The sequence below is a fragment of the Gopherus flavomarginatus genome, chromosome 5, assembly GCF_025201925.1.
Source record: "Gopherus flavomarginatus isolate rGopFla2 chromosome 5, rGopFla2.mat.asm, whole genome shotgun sequence".
Lineage (NCBI taxonomy): Eukaryota > Metazoa > Chordata > Testudines > Testudinidae > Gopherus > Gopherus flavomarginatus.
The window spans coordinates 122,183,138-122,203,986 of record NC_066621.1 but is presented as its reverse complement, the minus strand read 5'-3'; the positions used below and the strand labels follow the sequence as shown (position 1 = coordinate 122,203,986).

Sequence of the window (20,849 nt, the reverse complement as noted above, 5' to 3'; positions counted from 1 at the left end):
TGGAGACTTCCTCCAGCTTTTGTGGAAGTTTGGGAGGTAACGGTATTGTTGGTTCCTGACATGGTGAGGTAGGAGCTGCAGGAATCAATACCAATTGTAAACCTTCCCATACTGCAAGGGATACTGGCACTGAGAGGCTAAGTTGGTCCTTTGCAGCTGCATACTCCCCCAGGGTGACTGAGTGTGGCAACAACTGATGAACCTGATGCAATGATCTTTTAGGGGATGGTCTTGACAGACCTGACACAGGTTCCAAAGGTAGCAATCCCTTCTTCTTAACTGATAAGTGCTCTAGGGAGAGTCTCTCTCTCAAATGTCTCATAGAGTCTCTGCCTCTACCTGGCTTCAGTACTGACAAACTCAACTGAGGTACCAAACCTGAGGAGAGTCTATGCCTTTTCTTCAGCACTGGCAAAAGGGATCGAGGAGCTGCAGCTATCTCCAGCTGGGCGCCTCCATGCATGGGGTGCTTTCCCCATGTGATGACTCTGATAGAGCGCAAAGTGCTACCTCCATAAGTAAACACCTGAGCATTGCTGTTCTTTCTTCGAGTGGGGCTTAAATCCTTTGCAAATGTGACATCTGACACTGATGTGGGAGTCTCCCAAATATTTAAAGAAGACTCAGACTCTAGGACTGGAAGGGACCTCGAGAGGTCATCGAGTCCAGTCCCCTGCCCTCATGGCAGGACCAAATACTGTCTAGACCATCCCTAATAGATATTTATCTAACCTACTCTTAAATATCTCCAGAGATGGAGATTCCACAACTTCCCTAGGCAATCTATTCCAGTGTTTAACTACCCTGACAGTTAGGAACTTTTTCCTAATGTCCAACCTGAATCTCCCTTGCTGCAGTTTAAGTCCATTGCTTCTTGTTCTATCATTGGAGGCTAAGGTGAACAAGTTTTCTCCCTCCTCCTGATGACACCCTTTCAGATACCTGAAAACTGCTATCATGTCCCCTCTCAGTCTTCTCTTTTCCAAACTAAACAAACCCAATTCCTTCAGCCTTCCTTCATAGGTCATGTTCTCAAGACTTTTAATCATTCTTGTTGCTCTTCTCTGGACCCTCTCCAATTATTCCACATCTTTCTTGAAATGCGGTGCCCAGAACTGGACACAATACTCCAGTTGAGGCCTAACCAGCGCAGAGTAAAGCGGAAGAATGACTTCTCGTGTCTTGTTTACAACACACCTGTTAATGCATCCCAGAATCATGTTTGCTTTTTTTGCAACAGTATCACACTGTTGACTCATATTAAGCTTGTGGTCTACTATGACCCCTAGATCTCTTTCTGCCATACTCCTTCCTAGACAGTCTCTTCCCATTCTGTATGTGTGAAACTGATTGTTCCTTCCTAAGTGGAGCACTTTGCATTTATCTTTATTGAACTTCACCCTGTTTACCTCAGACCATTTCTCCAATTTGTCCAGATCATTTTGAATTTTGACCCTGTCCTCCAAAGCAGTTGCAATCCCTCCCAGTTTGGTATCGTCCGCAAACTTAATAAGCGTACTTTCTATGCCAACATCTAAATTGTTGATGAAGATATTGAACAGAGCCGGTCCCAAAACAGACCCCTGTGGAACCCTACTTGTTATACCTTTCCAGAAGGATTGGGAGCCATTAATAACTACTCTCTGAGTATGGTTATCCAGCCAGTTATGCACCCACCTTTTAGTAGCCCCATCTAAATTGTACTTTCCTAGTTTATCTATAAGAATATCATGCGAGACCGTATCAAATACCTTACTAAAGTCTAGGTATATCACATCCACCGCTTCTCCCTTATCCACAAGGCTCGTTATCCTATCAAAGAATGCTATCAGATTAGTTTGACACGATTTGTTCTTTACAAATCCATGCTGGCTATTCCCTATCACCTTACCACCTTCCAAGTGTTTGCAGATGATTTCTTTAATTACCTGCTCCATTATCTTCCCTGGCACAGAAGTTAAACTAACTGGTCTGTAGTTACCTGGGTTGTTTTTATTTCCCTTTTTATAGATGGGAACTATATTTGCCCCCTTCCAGTCTTCTCGAATCTCCCCCGTCTCCCATGATTTCCCAAAGATAATAGCTAGAGGCTCAGATACCTCCTCTATTAACTCCTTGAGTATTCTAGGATGCATTTCATCAGGCCCTGGTGACTTGCAGGCATCTAACTTTTCTAAGTGATTTTTTACTTGCTCTTTTTTTATTTTATCTTCTAATCCTACCCTCTTCCCGTAAGCATTCACTATACTAGACATTCTTTCAGACTTCTCAGTGAAGACCGAAACAAAGAAGTCATTAAGCATCTCTGCCATTTCCAAGTCTCCCGTTACTGTTTCCCCCTCCTCACTGAGCAGTGGGCCTACCCTGTCCTTGGTCTTCCTCTTGCTTCTAATGTATTGATAAAAAGTCTTCTTGTTTCCCTTTATTCCCATAGCTAGTTTGAGTTCATTTTGTGCCTTTGCCTTTCTAATCTTCCCTCTGCATTCCTGTGTTATTTGCCTATATTCGTCCTTTGTGATCTGTCCTAGTTTCCATTTTTTATATGACGCCTTTTTATTTTGTAGGTCACGCAAGATCTCGTGGTTAAGCCAAGGTGGTCTTTTGCCACATTTCCTATCTTTCCTAACCATCGGAATAGCTTGCTTTTGGGCCCTTAATAGCGTCCCTTTGAAAAACTGCCAACTCTCCTCAGTTGTTTTTCCCCTCACTCTTGATTCCCATGGGACCTTACCTATCAGCTCTCTGAGCTTACCAAAATCCGCCTTCCTGAAATCCATTGTCTCTATTTTGCTGTACTCCCTTCTACCCTTCCTTAGAATTGCAAACTCTATGATTTCATGATCACTTTCACCCAAGCTTCCTTCTACTTTCAAATTCTCAACAAGTTCCTCCCTATTTGTTAAAATCAAGTCTAGAACAGCTTCCCCTCTAGTAGCTTTTTCAACTTTCTGAAATAAAAAGTTGTCTGCAATGCAGTCCAGGAACTTATTGGATAGTCTGTGCCCTGCGGTGTTATTTTCCCAACATATATCTGGACAGTTGAAGTCCCCCATCACCACCAAATCTTGGGCTTTGGATTATTTTGTTAGTTGTTTGAAAAAAGCCTCATCCACCTCTTCCACCTGATTAGGTGGCCTGTAGTAGACTCCCAGCACGACATCATCCGTGTTTTTTACCCCTTTTAGCCTAACCCAGAGACTCTCAACACTTCCATCTCCTATGTCCATCTCCACCTCAGTCCAAGTGTGTACATTTTTAATATATAAGGCAACACCTCCTCCCTTTTTCCCCTGTCTTTCTTCCTGAGCAAGCTATACCCATCCACACCAACATTCCAGTCGTGTGTATTATCCCACCAAGTTTCAGTAATGCCAACAATGTCATAGTTGTATTTATTTATTAGCACTTCCAGTTCTTCCTGCTTATTACCCATACTTCTTGCATTTGTATATAGGCATCTAAGATACTGGTTTGATCTTGCCTCCCAGCTTTGCCCTGACCCTCCTTTCTCTCTGCCATTATAGCCTGTGCTCCCTCCTGTTTCCAACCCATCTCCCAGGTCTTGTTCCCCACTTACCTGTGGGCTTTGCTCACCTGTCCCCGTCGAACCTAGTTTAAAGCCCTCCTTACTAGGTTAGCCAGTCTGTGCGCAAATAAGGCCTTTCCCCTTCTCGAAAGGTGAACGCCATCTGTGCCTAGCAGTCCTTCCTCGAATAGCATCCCGTGGTCGAGGAAGCCAAAGCCCTCCTGGCGACACCATCTTCGCAGCCAGGCATTCACCTCCACGATGCATCTGTCTCTGCCCGGGCCCCTACCTTCGACAGGAAGAATCGAAGAGAATACTACCTGCGCTCCATACTCCTTAACCCGTACTCCCAGAGCCCTGTAGTCACTCTTGATCTTCTCAGTGTCACACCTCACAGTATCATTTGTGCCCACATGGATGAGTAGCATGGGGTAGTAGTCAGAAGGCCGGATAATCCTCGACAATGCCTCTGTAACATCTCGGATACGGGCCCCTGGCAGGCAGCATACCTCCCGGGATGAACGGTCAGGGCGACAGATGGGTGTCTCCGTCCCCCTCAGCAGAGAGCCTCCAACCACCACTACCCTACGTTTCTTATCATCAGTGGTGGCAGCAGACCTCCCAGCCTTAGGGGTATGAGGCTTCCCCTCCTTAACTGTTGGGGGTGAGTCTTTCTCTCCTGTATCAAGAAGAGCATAACGGTTATCTATTACCACAGCAGGAGGGTTTGCAGCAGGGGTGGAGCACTGCCTGCTGCCAGAAGTAACCAGCTGCCAGTGTCCACCCTGAGCCATCTCCTCCTCCACTGGTGTGTCAGATACACCCTGAGCCATCTCCTCCTCCACTGGTGTGTCAGTAATCCTGTGAACTGGGACAGCTACGTCAGCTGTCTCCACATGGATACTGTCCAGGAATTGCTCATGGATACGGATATTCCTCAGCCTAGCCACCTCCTCCTGTAGCTCTCCTACCTGCTGCCTGAGAGATTCCACCAGTAGGCACCTTTCACACTGGATGCCAACCCCAGCCTGGATATCAGTAAGTGGAAATTGCAAGTTACAGTCTTTGAAAGCCCACACCAGAATCTGGGTAAAAGCATCCATGCTTTGGTGCTCTGTCTGGCTACAGGCGCAGGTGGAGGAGACAGAAGCAGTGCTGCCACAGGTGTTGCGGGTCCTCCTCACCATCGTAAGCCTCCCTCTGTCAAACTCTCTCAAATTCCCATCTGCAGCTCCCTGTCCGCTCTGCTCTGCTTTAAACAGAAAGGTTTTGGATGTGGCTTGGTTTATAGGTTCAGGGGACCAATGGGTCACAGATGAGACTGACAAGGGACCCCCACTCCCTTCCTACTCCCCTTCCAAGCTCCCTTGCGAAACTCCCTGTTAGCATCTCCTATTCGCTAAGCTCCCTGGTCGCTTGTGCATAGCTTTCTGAAGCCCTGGCCTGAGTGAATGCCCCGCCCACTGGTTAAGGCTCAGCCAATTACCAGAGGCTTCTAGCTTTCAAACCTTCCTTGGTAGCTCCGCCTCCAACTGCCAGCTACAGCACCAGACCAGGTGTGGGTCACTGACTGGCATACGCTTACTGCAAGGCTGGCAAGACTTAAACTCCCGGTGAGTGAGGCATCGTTCCAGTACCGATCCCAGTACCAAAAGATAAAATTTAATCAAAAAAGACCTAAAACTAAAACAAGTACTAAAAAGCAGCTAAACTAATTTCAACTAATTTCTAACAGTAAGATGGTAGAGGGTATATATACCAAGGAGTGAGGGAAAATCTTGTCACAACAAATTTGACTCCATTCCGACAACCTCATGGGAGGTCAGAAAGAACTGAAGGAGGTTGGTGTGTGTGTGTGCTCCACTCTCTTATACTTACACGCCACAGTGCATGGTGGCAGGGGTCATTCAAACTACCCTGATAGGTACTGTTGAGGAAAAAGGGTCTTTGACAATCGCACACAGTGGAATGGACATATGCAAGCACGTGAAGAAGGTCACCTCATTATTGCTCTCCTACCAGTATATCTCTTCCTTCGTTCACCCTTCCCCTCTCCTAACCTCCAACCATAGGCAGACAGGATGCATGAAAAATACCAGAAATAGATTAATGTCACATGTCAAGAGCTGGAAGTCAGGGCCTGATCCAAATTCCACTAATGTCACTTTCCCTCAGAGCACAAGAATAAGGAGTTACAGCATCGCATACTTGTTTGCAGCCAACTGCATAAGGTGTGAAGTTGCATCCATAAAAATAAGAAATTGTGACATGCTGCTCTAGTTCTGAGATAATTATATTTAAACTTCTTATCCCCATCTTCTTTACTATCCCCCAACACAAACCAAAGGACTCCATCCCATATTATCAAACACACATTCAGCTGAAGTGATCCAGGTCTTAGTGACTGTCAGGTTGAATAATTACAACTCATTATACCTCGATATAAGCATTCTGACTTTACCAAGGCTTTGTTTAGAAATTGAATGCACAACTAATACACTGTTTTTCTTTCTATACCCATAGACATTGCCCCAATTCAACAACATAACTGTAACCTGAACACTGGAAGGCTAGGGGAATTGTTAATGGACACATCTCTATAGCTGTCAGTTTAAATACATAGCTGTCATTGACAATAACCAAAATTTGCTAGCAAACAATGGTGTTCAGTGGTCTATATGAAATAATAATGGAAAAAGAGAAGTGACAATCTGTGGCCAGTTCCTAGAAAATGGGTGTTCAGTTCATATCACACACAAAATAACTCAAAAGCAGCCTTTTCAGTAGAGAGGACAAGGAGTGATTTTATCATGAAGCCTGCACTCCTCTTCCAATATCAGAGATAGTCTGCTGAGAGCAGAGTCAAGGCAGATTTGCAGGTCAATGTGGGAGAAGCTTGTCCTTCTGCTGCTCAATTTGTGCCCACTCTGTGTATGCATAAGGGACTTTAGTCTCTGTCAGTCTGGCACCTTTCAGCAGCACTAAACTGACTGCAGAAAGAAGTTCGAGAATAAAGTTGAACTGGGCTCCTTTGGAAAGCTGACAAGAATCCACCTCCCTCAGCCAGATCTTTAGGTCCAGAGGTCAGAGGGAAAAAATGATACTGTACAAAGAGCACCTCACAATCTGAGAGTAGTTGGATCTTTCTGCTAAAATGTCTGAAGTAAAATGACATTACATATGGCATCCTTAGGTCTCAAAGTCAACACCATATTGACATTACATTTGGAATCCTTGGCCCCAGTGTCAACATTCTACTGAATGGGGCAGTTCACACTTCTCAGTTATTGTTTCTGACTATTTACAGACATTTCTGCTCTAGGCCATGTGTGGAAAGTTTCATTTACAACAATAGAGATTACAAACTACTTAAAAAAATGAATACAAATTTTTTTTGCTGAACCAGATAAGGGTATTCTGTCGTTTTACTTCATGCCAGTTCAATTCAACACATGGTTAGGACTCCAAATAAGGGTGAACTAAGATTGAAAACTTGTTCCTTTTGTATGAAGGTAAATGCCAATATGGCCAGCAGTTCTAGCACTCACATACTATGAGGGTAGTAAGACTAGCAAGTCCTCCAATAAATATCCCTCAAATTATATTTCATCAAAATAATTCAGCATTAAAACAAATGTAGTGATCGAAAACTTTGATGCATAATGTATTTGCTAATTCTTGGAAAGATGAAAGCATTCCAGCTCACAGCCTGGAAGGTTTCAGTCAAGATAATTGCCTCAGGATTTATTTAAACACATGTTGCCTCTTGGGATTTCTGTGGACACTGACACATAGGCTGGGAATGCCCTACAGTAATAGCCTCAACAGTGACACAATCCAATGACAGTCACTGTGACTCTTCCACTTACACTATCCTCATCTACCTAAACTGATATAGCTTCAGATTGCCAGATGCTGGGAACGGATGGCAGGGGACGGTTCATGTGATAACTGCCCTCTGAAGCATCTGGCACTGGCCACTTTTGGAAGACAAGATATTGGGTTAGCTCAGGGATCGGCAACCTTTGGTATGCGGCTTGCCAGGGTAAGCACCCTGGCGGGCTGGGCCAGTTTGTTTACCTGCTGCGTCTGCAGGTTCGGCAGATTGCGGCTCCCACTGGCCAATGGGAAGCAGCATGAGCTGAGGGATGTGCTGGCCACCGCTTCCTGCCACCCCCATTGGCCTGGAATGGTGAACCGCGGCCAGTGGAAGCAGCGATCGGCCGAACCTGAGGATGCAGCAGGTAAACAAACCGGCCCAGCCCGCCAGGGTGCTTACCCTGCCAAGCCGCGTGCCAAAGGTTGCTGATCTCTGGGCTAGATGGACCATTGGTTTGACCCAATATGGCCATTGTTATATTCTTAAATGCCATTTGTGGTAACCAAATACCTATGTTGTCATGAAAACTTCCTTATCTCAGAGGAGATGCATGTGAAAGTATGGACAAAATAAGACCCATCATAAATCTTTAATTAAAACTTGAACTTCTCTGGAAATTCAGAAATTCTGGTTAACTACTGAGGAAAAAATGCAGCTTTTTTGTACTTCCTGGTTTAGGCTAAAATGTGGGCTGGAAATGACAAGACAGCATGAAGCATTCCATTCTCATAGAGTTTGAGATTTGGTTAAAAGAAGGAAGTACCAGAAAATATTAGATGCATCCTAAAGCATCTCTCTGGTTAACTAACAGCTCACAGTGGAGAATCTTTCTATTCATGAGATTTCCAGCCAGATTTTTCAGTTAAACTTCTGTTCATGGTAAGTTTGGTATGCTTTGCTGAGGTGAACAGAACCTCCAGAATCTTTTGAGGTTTACCCGATGCTAATGACTGGCAAAGGATTACCTACATGATAGCATCAGGAGCTGGGGAAGAAGCATGCATGATATTAAGTAGCAATATTTGTTGTGGGGGCTGAGCAAGAAAATATGAAAAGGAAAAAATGTCAGAATTACTGTTTCATCCTATTGTTATGTCCATGTCTCGTTTACATAGCAGATGACTCTTCTCTACTGCTTTCAACAACCTACTCCAATCACTTTCCCTCCAGGTAAGTAATTTGCTTCAGTGATTATAAAGCAAGCTAGGCTGCTAACATTTTGCTTATGAAAATATATGCCCTGTCAGCAGAACAGCTTCATTATCTTAGATATTTATCAAAATACTAAAATGGTTTGTTTTAGTTATATAATGTTGTAATATATGTCTGAGCCAGAAAGCTAATAAAATTCCACATTGGAATTACCTGGCTTGACCTTATTTTTAAGCTTTAAGAAGTTTCTCTCAAATCAAGGCACGCCACAAAATCTTAAAGAAAACCCAAACCAAAACCTGTTGTTGTTGGCTAGATCCAACATCCCTTTTCCACCCCTCAAAGATAATTAAACTAAAAACTATGCTAGTACTGTAACTTGTGTGTGACAGCATCAGAGAAGCATCAAGGGCTCAGTACAGTTTATTTTTCTGAAAGGAAAGAGAGGGTGTGATCCCGTGTAGTCATTTCAGAGTCAATCAGATGTGAAAGCTCTCTTTTCCTAACTGGTTTTCTTAAGTTTCTCTTTAGACTCATACAAAACTGTCAGAAAAAAATAAATCATCAGCAACTTAACAATGTTTTCATAGTCTGTCTTACTAAAATGTTCATTTTTTGTCCATTTAAAAAAAATTCCTAAGTGCTATGCATCTCAGCACTGCTACTGCCTACTCTGCCAAGACCCTGACCAGAAGCTGCACACTCAAAGAATCAGAGCCAGTGTAGGAATTCAAAAGGATTTCTAGTTTCACCCTCATATCTAACTCTAAATCCACTGCAATGACACCTACTCTGCAGGTAAGGGGACTTGGGTGACCTCTTCTGGTGTTACAGTATCACAGAAGTGTAGGACTAGAAGGGACCTCAATAGGTCATCTAGTCCAGCCCAGTCCCCTGCACTCAGGGCAGGACTACAGAATAACTAGATCAGTGGTTCTCAAACTTTTTGTATTGGCAATCCCTTTCAGACAGACTTAGCATCACTTTGCCACCCTTACTTCTGCACTGCTGCTAGCAGCAATGCTGCCTTCAGAGCTGAGTGGCTCTTCAGAGCTGAGTGGCTCTGAAAGCAGTGCCATTGCCCGCAACAGCAAATAAGTAAGAGGGTCAATGGGGCACTAAGTCTGCTGTGAAAAGTGATATTTGTATGTTTGTTAATATCACTTTTCACAGCCCGCAACTCTGAAGGCAGCACCACCGCCAGCAGCAGAGCAGAAGTAAGGGTGGCAATGGGGCGCTAGTAAGTTGCTGTGCAAAGTGATATTAACAAATATACAAATATTACTTTGCACAGCAGGCTTATTAGCACCCCATTGCCACCTTTACGTCCACACTGCTGCTGGCGGCAGGTGCTACCTTCAGAGCTGGGTGGCCGGACAGCGGCAGCTGCTGGGCACATGCCCAGTTCTGAAGGCAACGCCACTGCCAGTAGCAGTGGAGAACTACAGAAGTAAGGGTGGCAATGCCATACCTGCCACCCTTACTTCAGCGTAACATTTGACCTTTGCGCTTGAAGGGATGGCTATAAGGGAGCTAAGGCAAATTTTGGGGTGGCTATAACCCCCACAAGTCCTGCTACCCCAGTGCTGCCCCTGCCTTTGTGTCTGATTGTTAAATTATAAATTACTTTTTTTTGCTGATTGCAGTATTCTGATTGGTCTGCGGTTTAATGCAGCTCTTCAGCTGCTGAACAATCAAGCCTTCTAATGTTGTCTCAGCCCCACCTTTTTAGTCTCAGGACAATAAACCTGCACATGCAATACTACAATCCTCAGAGTCCAATTTCATTAAAGTGGTGATAATTCAAATATATATTTTGTTTAAAATCTTTTATGTACTTGAAAACTGTTATGCCTCCACTCCTCACCCTCTCTCCCAGCACCTCCTGCCTTTCCTCTCAGTGTCAAACTGGTTATCTGCTTAGGTATCTTTCCTGGACTTCTTTGATGTGGAACACCCAGGGGGAGACAGTTACAAAAAGTGCTTTCTTCCTTCTATAATTAGCCAAAAGACTGCACCCAATCATATTAAAGAGAGATTTAGCCACAGTGATCCAGGCCTTAAAGTCTGTCAGACTGAACAATTACATCTCACTCCATCTAAATATTAGCACTCCAGTATTAAAAAAAGGTACAGTTAATCTAAAGTGTAGCATCTTGCTTCCGCAGCAACACCAGCCGCTAAAAAGAGTACATCATCATACTGCTGATATCATTACACTGGCTTCCAATAGAATACTGGATCAAATTCCAGGTCTCCTGGTTAACTGTCAAGGTCTTCTATGATACTGGCCCAAGATTACCTCAGAGTGCACTTCCCTTTAATCATGAGAATGATTGCTGGAGAAGCATTGAGGGGGGAAAATATCATGCCATCAGCTTCCCAAATGACACTTGTGAGAACAGGAATAGCGGCCCTCCAAGTTACAGGGCCAAAGCTTTGGAATTCATTACCAGAGACCAGAATGACAACTATGTGACTGCCTGCAGCAAAGCAAAGCGTGAAACCTACTTTTGTTGACTTCAGAGTCAATTAAGAAGTGGAGAAAAGAAGAAAGGAGGAATAAACAGGTGACAGCAAGAAGGAAGAAAGAGAGCTGTAGTATGACAAGAGAAGGAAAATTGGATAATTGGCCTTTGTGTTTTAACTAAGATTAATCTCTCCTGGGAGGTTCTCAGATACTGAAAGTCTTACATAAGGTGCCCATCACTACAGTATATATCGCTTCATAGTTCAAATTATTTAAGAGACTGAACTAAATAGAACTAAATAGAAGCTAAGGATTGTCACAGACACCCTATGATATTTGCTAGAGTATCTTATCTTCTGCTATAAAAGGCTGGAATAATCTGCCCGTGTGGGCTGAGCACCAAAACTGGCATTAACTACGGCATATTTTCCTGTAGCCAGCTATATTATGTCGCTTTTCCTCCTCATCACCTTTATTAGGAATCTGATGAAAGACAGCCACAGATATTATCAGGCTTCTATTTCTTGTGCTGATTCAAACTTCTCCACACTCCTCTTTAATTAAAAAGACAGTTGTGAAGCTAAAAATATGTGAACTGCTTTTAGAGGATTCAATGTTTGTTTTTCACAGAGGTCAGAAGATATCATGTATATACAAATATTGTAGATCTTGCTCAGAACAAACAGCTTACACATGCTGAGCATAAAGTTACTTTGTTTTTCAGGCAAAAGATAGCATTTTCATTTTACTACTTCTACATCAAAGCTCCTTGGTTTGCAGTTTGCTGCTGAACCAGGCTTTAGGATTGTGACAGGGAAACGTCCCAATCTTCTGCTTTATTTACAAAGACTATTCAGAGACCTTCAATTGCTAACCACTACCCTATAATTTATTTACATTGCTCTTCCCATCACCTTTCTGATTCATACACCACATCATCTACAGTATCAGTTTCTCCTCTGCCAAGGAGAAGAGGGAAGGTCTTTGCCCCAGAAATCTTTTTGGTTTTGATTCTCCTAGCATGCCTCCCCCCAAACTTCCTTCCTGTGTCTTCTTTTAGCCTCTGTGTTAATGGGCTAATTACCTCTTGAATTCTCCCCAGCCCATTCTAATCCACTAATCAGGTTGTGGGGAGTAAATCAGTGTTTAAGTGTTCAGAGTGCTGGCTCAGCTGTTGGTTCCCAGGCCTCTGTCACAAGGATACAAACTAAAGGATGTCTCAACAAGGACTGGTAGAGGTTTATGCAGCTTGTCACCTTTAGCTCAGTGGCCAAATGTGATCCACTTCAAGAGCAAATAAAACTTTTTCCTATTGGCTGGGTGTGCAGTGGTCTGTGTGAAATGAGTGACTGGCTTCAGTTCAGTTCCCAGCCCACATCACTAAATCTACAATTGCAATTGTGAGATCAGATGGAAGAAAAGCCTATAAGGGGAAGCAGCAGGAGTTACATGGCCTAGAGAAAGCACTAGAAAAATGCTGTAGGAGACAAACCTTAATGGGATGGACTAGATAACCTGATAAGACTTTTCTTTATCTAATTTCTAAGGGCCAGTCCCAGCACAGGGATAAATTAAGCCCCTCTCTTCTGTCTTCCAACTGGCCACTCATTGCCTTTCCCCTAATATGCTGTGCTAGGAGAGATGGAAACTGAGTTGAGATTAACCACTTGTCCTGAGGACCAGTAGGACCCCTGGTAGACATAATAAAAATTTCTACCTCATTCCCAATCCCTGTAAACCACCAGATCCATTTATGCTTTTGTTTTAATGCTAAGTGTCAGGATGCATAAGCATATTCCAAACAGCCCATATAATTATTGCCTATGGAGACATATCCTATAACATTTGCATCAACACAGGGGATCTGGAAGGGTGCCAGAGTCAGTATCAGCTGTTTCCTAAACCTGACTTTTTATTTTTTGGACAAATTTGTTACAGGAAGAAAAGCATGTTCTTTTATTCTGGAGCCTCCAAGGTGCAATTCCTCCCTCCATTTCCTGATGATGTGTTGTCTCTCACTTCATCCAGTTTTGGCATTTTCTCAGGCACAATTTTTAGTTCCCCATTGTCATAAACAGATAGTTAAGGGTTAATGTCTCTTTTACCTGTAAAGGAAACAAGATACTTTTAAATCTCAGGGGAGGGAAGCCTTTGTTTGTGTTTTTGGGTTTTGTTTTGTTCCCTCTGGGTCCTGAAAGGGACTCGACGTGCAACCAGGTTTCTTGCCAATCTCCCAGCTACAGTCTCTTATATATTCAGAATAGTGAGTCTTAAGTAGAAAAGGTGGTTATAGTCTTTTGATTGTTCTCTGTATTTGCAAATGTGTATTTTGCTGGAAGTATTTTAAATTGTATTTTGCTGGGGGGGGCTTCTCTCTAGTGTCTATAAGCTGAAAGACCCTGTAACTTTTACCATCTAAATTACAGAGACAACCTTTACTTAAAGTTTTAAGTAAACTTAAAGAGAACAATGTATTTTGCTGGAAGTATTTTAAATTGTATTTTGCTGGGGGGGGCTTCTCTCTAGTGTCTATAAGCGAAAGACCCTGTAACTTTTACCATCTAAATTACAGAGACAACCTTTACTTTAAAACTTTAAGTAAAGGTTGTCTCTGTAATTTAGATGGTAAAAGTTACAGGGTCTTTCAGCTTATAGACACTAGAGAGAAGCCCCCCCCCCAGCAAAATACAATTCAAAATACTTCCAGCAAAATACACATTTGCAAATACAGAGAACAATCAAAAGACTATAACCGCCTTTCCTACTTAAGACTCACTATTCTGAATATATAAAGAGACTGTAGCTGGGAGATTGGCAAGAAACCTGGTTGCACGTCAAGTCCCTTTCAGGACCCAGAGGGAACAAAACAAAACCCAAAAACACAAACAAAGGCTTTCCTCCGCTGAGATTTAAAAGTATCTTGTTTCCTGATTGGTCCTCTGGTCAGGTGTCCAGTTCACTGTTTGTTAACCCTTTACAGGTAAAAGAGACATTAACCCTTAACTATCTGTTTATGACACCCATACAGTAATTTCCTGGGTTGGGGCTGTTTTTACAATCTTCTTTTATATATCTTAATCCAAACTGTCCAGCAAAACCAGAGAGAGAGAGAGACTGAATCCATGCTGAGAATTTTAGCCTCCAGCAGGGCTGCCCAGAAGGGGGGGCAAGTGGGGCAATTTGTCCCAGGCCCCAGACCCCGCAGGGGGCTCTGGAGCGGGGTCCTTCACTGGCTCCAGGGGCCCCGGAAAACTCTCATGGGGCCCAGGCCCACAGAGCTTCTTCTGCTCCGGCTCTTCGGTGGCAATTCGGCGGCGGGGGGTCCTTCCGCTCCAGGACCCACCACCGAAGTGCCTCGAAGACCTGCGGCGGGAGGTCCTTCCGCCCCAGGACCCACCACCAAAGTGCTGGGTCTTTGGTAGCAATTCGGTGGCGGGGAGCCCCAGGCCCCCTGAATCCTCTGGGCAGGCCTGACCTCCAGTCATGTGTCTAGGCAGAAAAATGTTTCAGAGGTGCTACTTACACAGCATCCAGCTTCGTCCCATTGAAAGCATAGTCTTGGACCCTAGTGAAGCCATTATTGTAGAGTTTGCTGCAAACAAATAAATGAAAATAGCTGTTTTTACAATGCAGTACTAGCTAGATTCCTGGAGAACTATGCTTTATCTTTCCCCGGCCAGCAGCATATCAGATGGACTAATTTTAATCTCTTGGAGGTATAATATAACATAAGGATCCCTTAGCAGCATTCTTGACTACTGAGCACAGAAGAATGCCAGGCACCACTTGCAACTTGTACTAACTTTTACTTTCCTCCCAAGAAAGACAAGGTAGTTCTATTACCCAGCTCAGACTTGCCCATAAACATTAAATGAGCTCCCATGGTTTTCCAGTTGAAACAATAACTTACTGTAGTTGTAGTTCTTCAAGATGTGATGCACATGTTTATTCCACTTAGGTGCATGTGCATAGAGCTCACTGGAGCAGAAGAATTTGCCTAGTAGTACCCATTGGGGGATGGCACGGTGTCTCATGGCTATAGCACCTCCCTTTGCTTTGTGAAGTGGCAATGCCCTGACCACCCTCAGTTTCTTCATACCAAATACCAAGAGATGAAACTCCGATGCAGAGAGAACAGAGGGTGGGTCATGGAACACAAGTCTGCATCACATCTCAAAGAACCACATTTATAGTAAGTAACCATTTCTTCTTCTCGCGTGGATGCAGCTGTGTATTCCACTTAGGTGACTCACAAGGGAGTACCCTCACCCAGCAGGCAGGGCTCAGAGTCCATCTAAACAGGGATTGCAGCATCGCCCTTCCCAAGGTTGTATCTGCCCTGGAAGATGCAGTAATGGCATAATGGTTCATAAATGTATGTATGGAAGACCATGTAGCAACCCTGAAAATGTTCAGTACAGAAACGTCATTGAGGAATGCTACTGATGTTGCTTGCGCTCTTGTTGAATGAGCTTGAACCCGTTGAGGGGGCATAGCCAAAGCTGTTTCATATGCAGTCTTGATACAGAATGGTATCCATCTAAAGATCATCTGTGAAGAAACCGCTTGACCCTTTATATGATCTGCCTATGACACAAAAAGGCGAGGTGAAGTACAAAACAGTTTAGTCCTGTCCAAATAGAAGGCTATACATCATATGGCATCTAATGTATGGAGATACTATTTCTCCAGAGATTAATGTGGCTCAGGAAAGAACACAAGTAAGTATATCACCTGGTTCAAATGAAACAGAGAACCCACTGTAGATAAAAATTTTGGATGTGGCCATAAATTCACCTTGTCTTTGGAGAACTGTGTATAAGGAGGCCTTGCCAGCAAAGCCTGCAACTCACACACTCTCCTTGCAGATGTTATCACTATCAGGACCACAGTTTTCTGACACAAGAGTGGAAAGGGGATCAATGATCATAAGGGACAAGATGATAGGGGCTCAAACAGAGGTCCAATCAGTACCACTAGTACCATGTTAAAGTCCTACAGAGGAACTGGTTCTCAGACCAGAGGGTGAAGAAGTCCTTTTAAGAATCTTGATACCAAAGGACTGGCGAAGACTGCTGTTCTCTGAATAGGGGAATTAAATGCCGATATCACTGCCAAATGCATTTTCATGAACTAAATTCAACTCCTGATGACTAAAGGCGCAGCAGGAAGCCAGCATCGGTTGAATTCTGCAGACCAATGACCACACAGAAAACCATTTCCCTTTTGCCAAATAGGCCATCCTGGTAGAAGGTTTTCTACTGTTGAGTAGAACCTGCTGAACAGCCACCGAACCCTGCTCTTCCTCCTCATTCAGCTATGGAAGGTTGAAACCAGGAACTTTCTACATGGGATCCAGCACGGGGTGTTTATATTTTAAGTCTTGTTTACCCCAATCTGCTTTCCAATCCTCCTTTTGATCATTGCCTGATTGCATGAGGCTAAGCGAATGTTCCCAGAAAGGCTTGCGAGACTTAAGATGTTGGGGTTGATGAGGCCTTGATGGATAGGAAAATATCTGTTTTCCTGGATTCGCTGAGCTTCACGGAGTATCACAGAAGTTTGACGTATTGGCAGGGGAGCAATATTAGACAAACCAGGTAGCCTTGGTATTGGAGTTGACTAAAGGGTTCCAGTGATGCACCACATCACTGTATTCAGCTGGTTGTCAACAAGTCGCATCTGCTCCATACAAATATACAAGTGCCATTGCAGATATTCACAACACTGATGCCGATGCATCCCAGGCTGTACCTGCTAGTTTCTGAATTATGTTGGCTCTCGTTTTTATCTCAAGGCACTCATGGAAGGTGAGAGTGTGGCAGAGTTTCATTCTGAGGCAAGTTGGGGTGCAATCATGTCGCACATTTTTACCAAGAAAAGCTACTTCCAATGTGTTTTTGGCACTCCCAGTATCAAAATGAAATGTACTTACTATTGTTTTTCTAGGGTTTGGTTTGAGCCTCAATTTTCTGGAAATATTGTTCCATAATTTGGAGGTCCTCAGTTAACTTTCTCAGTGTCATGGAGATTTGGTGTTTGGATTGTCATGGCAAGATCATCTGCATATCCAAATTTTCGTGATTTAGTTGGAGGCATGTCACTTATATAAATATTTAAAAGGGTTGGCACAAGTACAGAACCTTATGGTAGCCCACTGTTTATGGTATGAGGTGAGCTGATTTTACTACCCAGGTACATCTGTAGACGTCTGTTACTCAGCATGGTCCACAGCAGGTGAAGTGTTTGGTATCAACGTACGATTTTTGCAAGTTTCAGCATCAGACCCTTAATCCATACAGTGTCATACACAGACAAGAGGTCAACAAACACTGCACCAGTCTTTATTTTTTTCTGGTAGCCAGCCTCAGTGTAAGTTGTGAGTGTCAAAACTTGGATGCAACAACTACGTTTTTGTCCAGAAGCCTGCCTGTTCAACAGGGATAATTGGCTCAGTAAAAGCGTGTATTCTTTTGAGGATGATACCTTCAAGAAGTTTATAGGTTGTGCACAATAGAGAAATCGGCCTACAGCTTTCCACTTCATCAGTAGGCTTCCCAGGCCTTGGAATGGCAATTATCATTGCCTTATACCATATTTCAGGGATCTGTACTGTCCTTAAGATAGAAGAATACAGTGTTGTTAGCCATTGGAGTGCTTTGGGACCAAGATGGTGGAGGAATTCTGGCAGAATACCATCAGGGCTTTCAGACTTTCCTTTTTTCATCATGGCAAGTCCTTCTTTTACTTCCTCAAAGCTGACAGTGGCAGGTTCTCCTCGGGGGACTGATGCAAGTGTCCAGTAGAGTTGTTGAAACACTTCTCTTCACGTGTGTTTATTGAGTGGTCCTTTTGTGTTCTCCACCAGTTTCGAGGCTATTGAGTTTGGGCAGATTTTTGGTGACTGATGCTCTTTGGGATTAGCGGCTCCAAGGCATTGCAGTAGTGTCCAGGCTTGATGGCTTGAATGTGTAAAATTAAGGTTTTGCATGCAGTCAAGCTAGCACTGGCATCTTGCTGTGTCATGGAAGTGTAGCAGGACTTTTGAGGTGAGAGAGCTCCTGGTCCAGTTGTATTGCCTGAGCAACTCCAACGTCTCTCATGTCCAGCAGGGAGTGTGCTTTTTCTGAAAGTCTTGGGGAATGTTCTTCTTTCCTGCTACTTTTATGAGCCCTGTGAACTAATGATAGAATTCCAGTCTCACCAGAATCCTTGTGACAGTTTTCTCAACAGTCTGTTTGTAGGCATCCCAATCAGCTTTAGCAAAATTCCACTGTGGTTCCTGTTTTAGAAAAAAACACAGGAATTTCAGTGCCTATGTAGATTATTATGGGCCTGTGTTGGCTGTTTGGAAATGCTGGTACTACTTCATGTGATGTGATGAGAGTGTTTCCACTTTTGTCTTTACACTCGAATGTTGGGTCTTTTTAATATCCACCTTGCCAGCATCTTGAATGGAATGTTGATAGTTATTTAAATTCATAGATTAATTGTAAGTCTTGTGCAGATATCCAGTCCATGAGATTTTTGCCATCAGTTTCATTTGTTTTATAGCCCCACATATTGTGGTAACTATTAAAATTGCCTGCATAGATGTATGGAATAGAGGTGCTGGGAAGTGTTGGTTTTGGCCATCTTATGCTAGAGTCTTTAAAGACATTGATAACTTGGAGCTCCCTTACTTTGAGAGTTGTGATAAATGTGGTTTCCTCTTCAGTTGGTGGAATAACATTAAAATCTGTGATGGTGTCATTGATGTATACTGTCAAGCCATATTTTGGATGATAGTGGCTAGTTATTACGTTACATCCATAGATACAGTAGTGCCTACTCTGTTGGTCGTTATTAACATAGGTATCTTGCAACATGAGGATGTCAGTGCTGTAAGTCTTCAGCAGGTGTCCAAGGTACTCACATTTTGCCCATGAGAATCCTTTGGCATTAAATTGCAGGATTCTTGTTCCAGGGCCTATTTGGCATGTTGTATGGCTCTGAGGAAGAACTTCAGGATTTGTTGAGTTGCTGCTCTGATGACCGGGAAATCGCTGAGCGATGTTCAGTATCCAAGTTGATGTGTCTATGATTCTGAGTGAAGAGGTTGGGATAGACAGGAAGCAGTATGGGAGGCTGAACTGATAGCTCAAGAAGACTGGAGAACCTGTACTGCCTCAGCCACATAATGGCAATGAGGATGAGGTTAGCCCGATCTGCCTTCAGCTTGAGGATTACCTGTGGGATGATTGTGATCAGGAGAAAGGCATAGAAAAGAGCCATGTGTCAGCTGAGATGGAAGGCGTCAAACAGGTAACTGGACTGAGGCCCCTTCAAGAGCAAAACAGATAACATTTCCTGTTGTCTTTTGTGGCAAAGAGGTTGATCATCGGAACACCCCAAGTTGCGAAGTTAGTCCAGAGAATACTTGTCTTCAGAGACCACTCATGACTCAGCAAAAAATTCCTGCTCAGATGGTTCATGAGGTCATTCTGAAATGGGGGCAAGTGGTTGGCTATCAGAGTGATACTCTACTTGATGCAAACCAGCCACAACCTGACTGCCTCTTGGGAGAGCATCCTGGAGTGTACTTAAAGGTGCCAACTCCATGATTGCTTCGGGGCTCAAGCATCCACAGGAAAAAAATAGTGAGTGCTCAGCACCGAGGAGCCAGAGCTTGTGTGGGGAACATGATGAGGTCTGTGTTGCTAACAACTTCTGCCCTTGGGACAGGGAGTTTGTTTATAAACAGAGGCAGCGTGATTAAGATAACTTGCCATTAAATTAAGAATTGTCAGATGATCCTGAAAGCATTGCCACGCACTCCAGTTAAAAGATAGGAAACAAAGGGTAGGAATAAATGATCCATATTCATTTTAGTGGTGTCCCCCAGGGGCTTGTACTAGGACCAGTGCTGTTCAACATATTCATAAATGATTTGCAAAAAGGGATAAACAGTGAGGTGGCAAAGTTTACAGATGATAAAATATTTCTCCAAATAGTTAAATACAAAGCAGATTGTAATGAGTTACAAAGAGTTACTGGGGGAGACTTGCAACAAAATGTGAGATGAAATTCAATGTTAAATGCAAAGTAATACACATGGCAAAATATAATCCCAATTATCCATACAAAATGATAGGGTCTAAATTAGCTGTTACTCATCAAGAAAGAGATCTTGGAGTCATTTGCAGTACTCCGGAAGCACTATGTTTCCAGAGTACTGCAAATTTATAAGAATCCTTCCCACTGTACCTATATCATCCTGAACTCATTCTCCAGCTTCAGAAGACTTAAAACCATTGAGTCTCTGATATGGATCCAAAAGGTATGACATATATTGTAAAGGGCCCCTAGCTCCAATATACTGATATGCAGATAGGATTCCAGCTCTGACCTCAGATTTTGGATTTTCAGCAACCTTAGAGGTGCCTCCCAATCCCATCAGGGAGGTGTCAGTGACAAAAGTCCTGGTTAGGAGGTTCAACAAGGGCAAGTGCAGAGTCCTGCACTTAGGAAGAAAGAATCCCATGCAATGCTACAGGCTGGGGATCGACTGGCTAAGCAGCAGTTCTGCAGAAAAGGACCTGGGGATTACAGTGGATGAGAAGCTGGACATGAGTCAGCAGTGTACCCTTGTTGCCAAGAAGGCTAATGGCATATTGGGCTGTATTAGTAGGAGCATTGCCAGCTGATCAAGGGAAGTGATTATTCCCCTCTATTCAGCATTGGTGAGGCCACACCTGGAATACTGTCAGGGCCGGCTCCAGGCACCAGCTTAGCAAGCAGGTGCTTGGGGCAGCCACTCCAGAGAGAGGCGGCATGTCCAG

The 20,849-nt window shown here is 43.6% G+C and overlaps 1 protein-coding gene across 2 annotated transcripts in view; it reads right to left on the bottom strand.

The window, feature by feature from the left end:
* Positions 1 to 20,849, bottom strand: part of TSHR (thyroid stimulating hormone receptor) — a 232,336-nt gene that overhangs the window by 49,357 nt on the left and 162,130 nt on the right. For both annotated transcript variants that reach the window (XM_050953256.1, XM_050953257.1), the window contains one exon: positions 14,552 to 14,620. In XM_050953256.1, the coding sequence (XP_050809213.1) occupies positions 14,552 to 14,620 (69 nt within the window). The remainder of the gene's footprint in view (positions 1 to 14,551; positions 14,621 to 20,849) is intronic.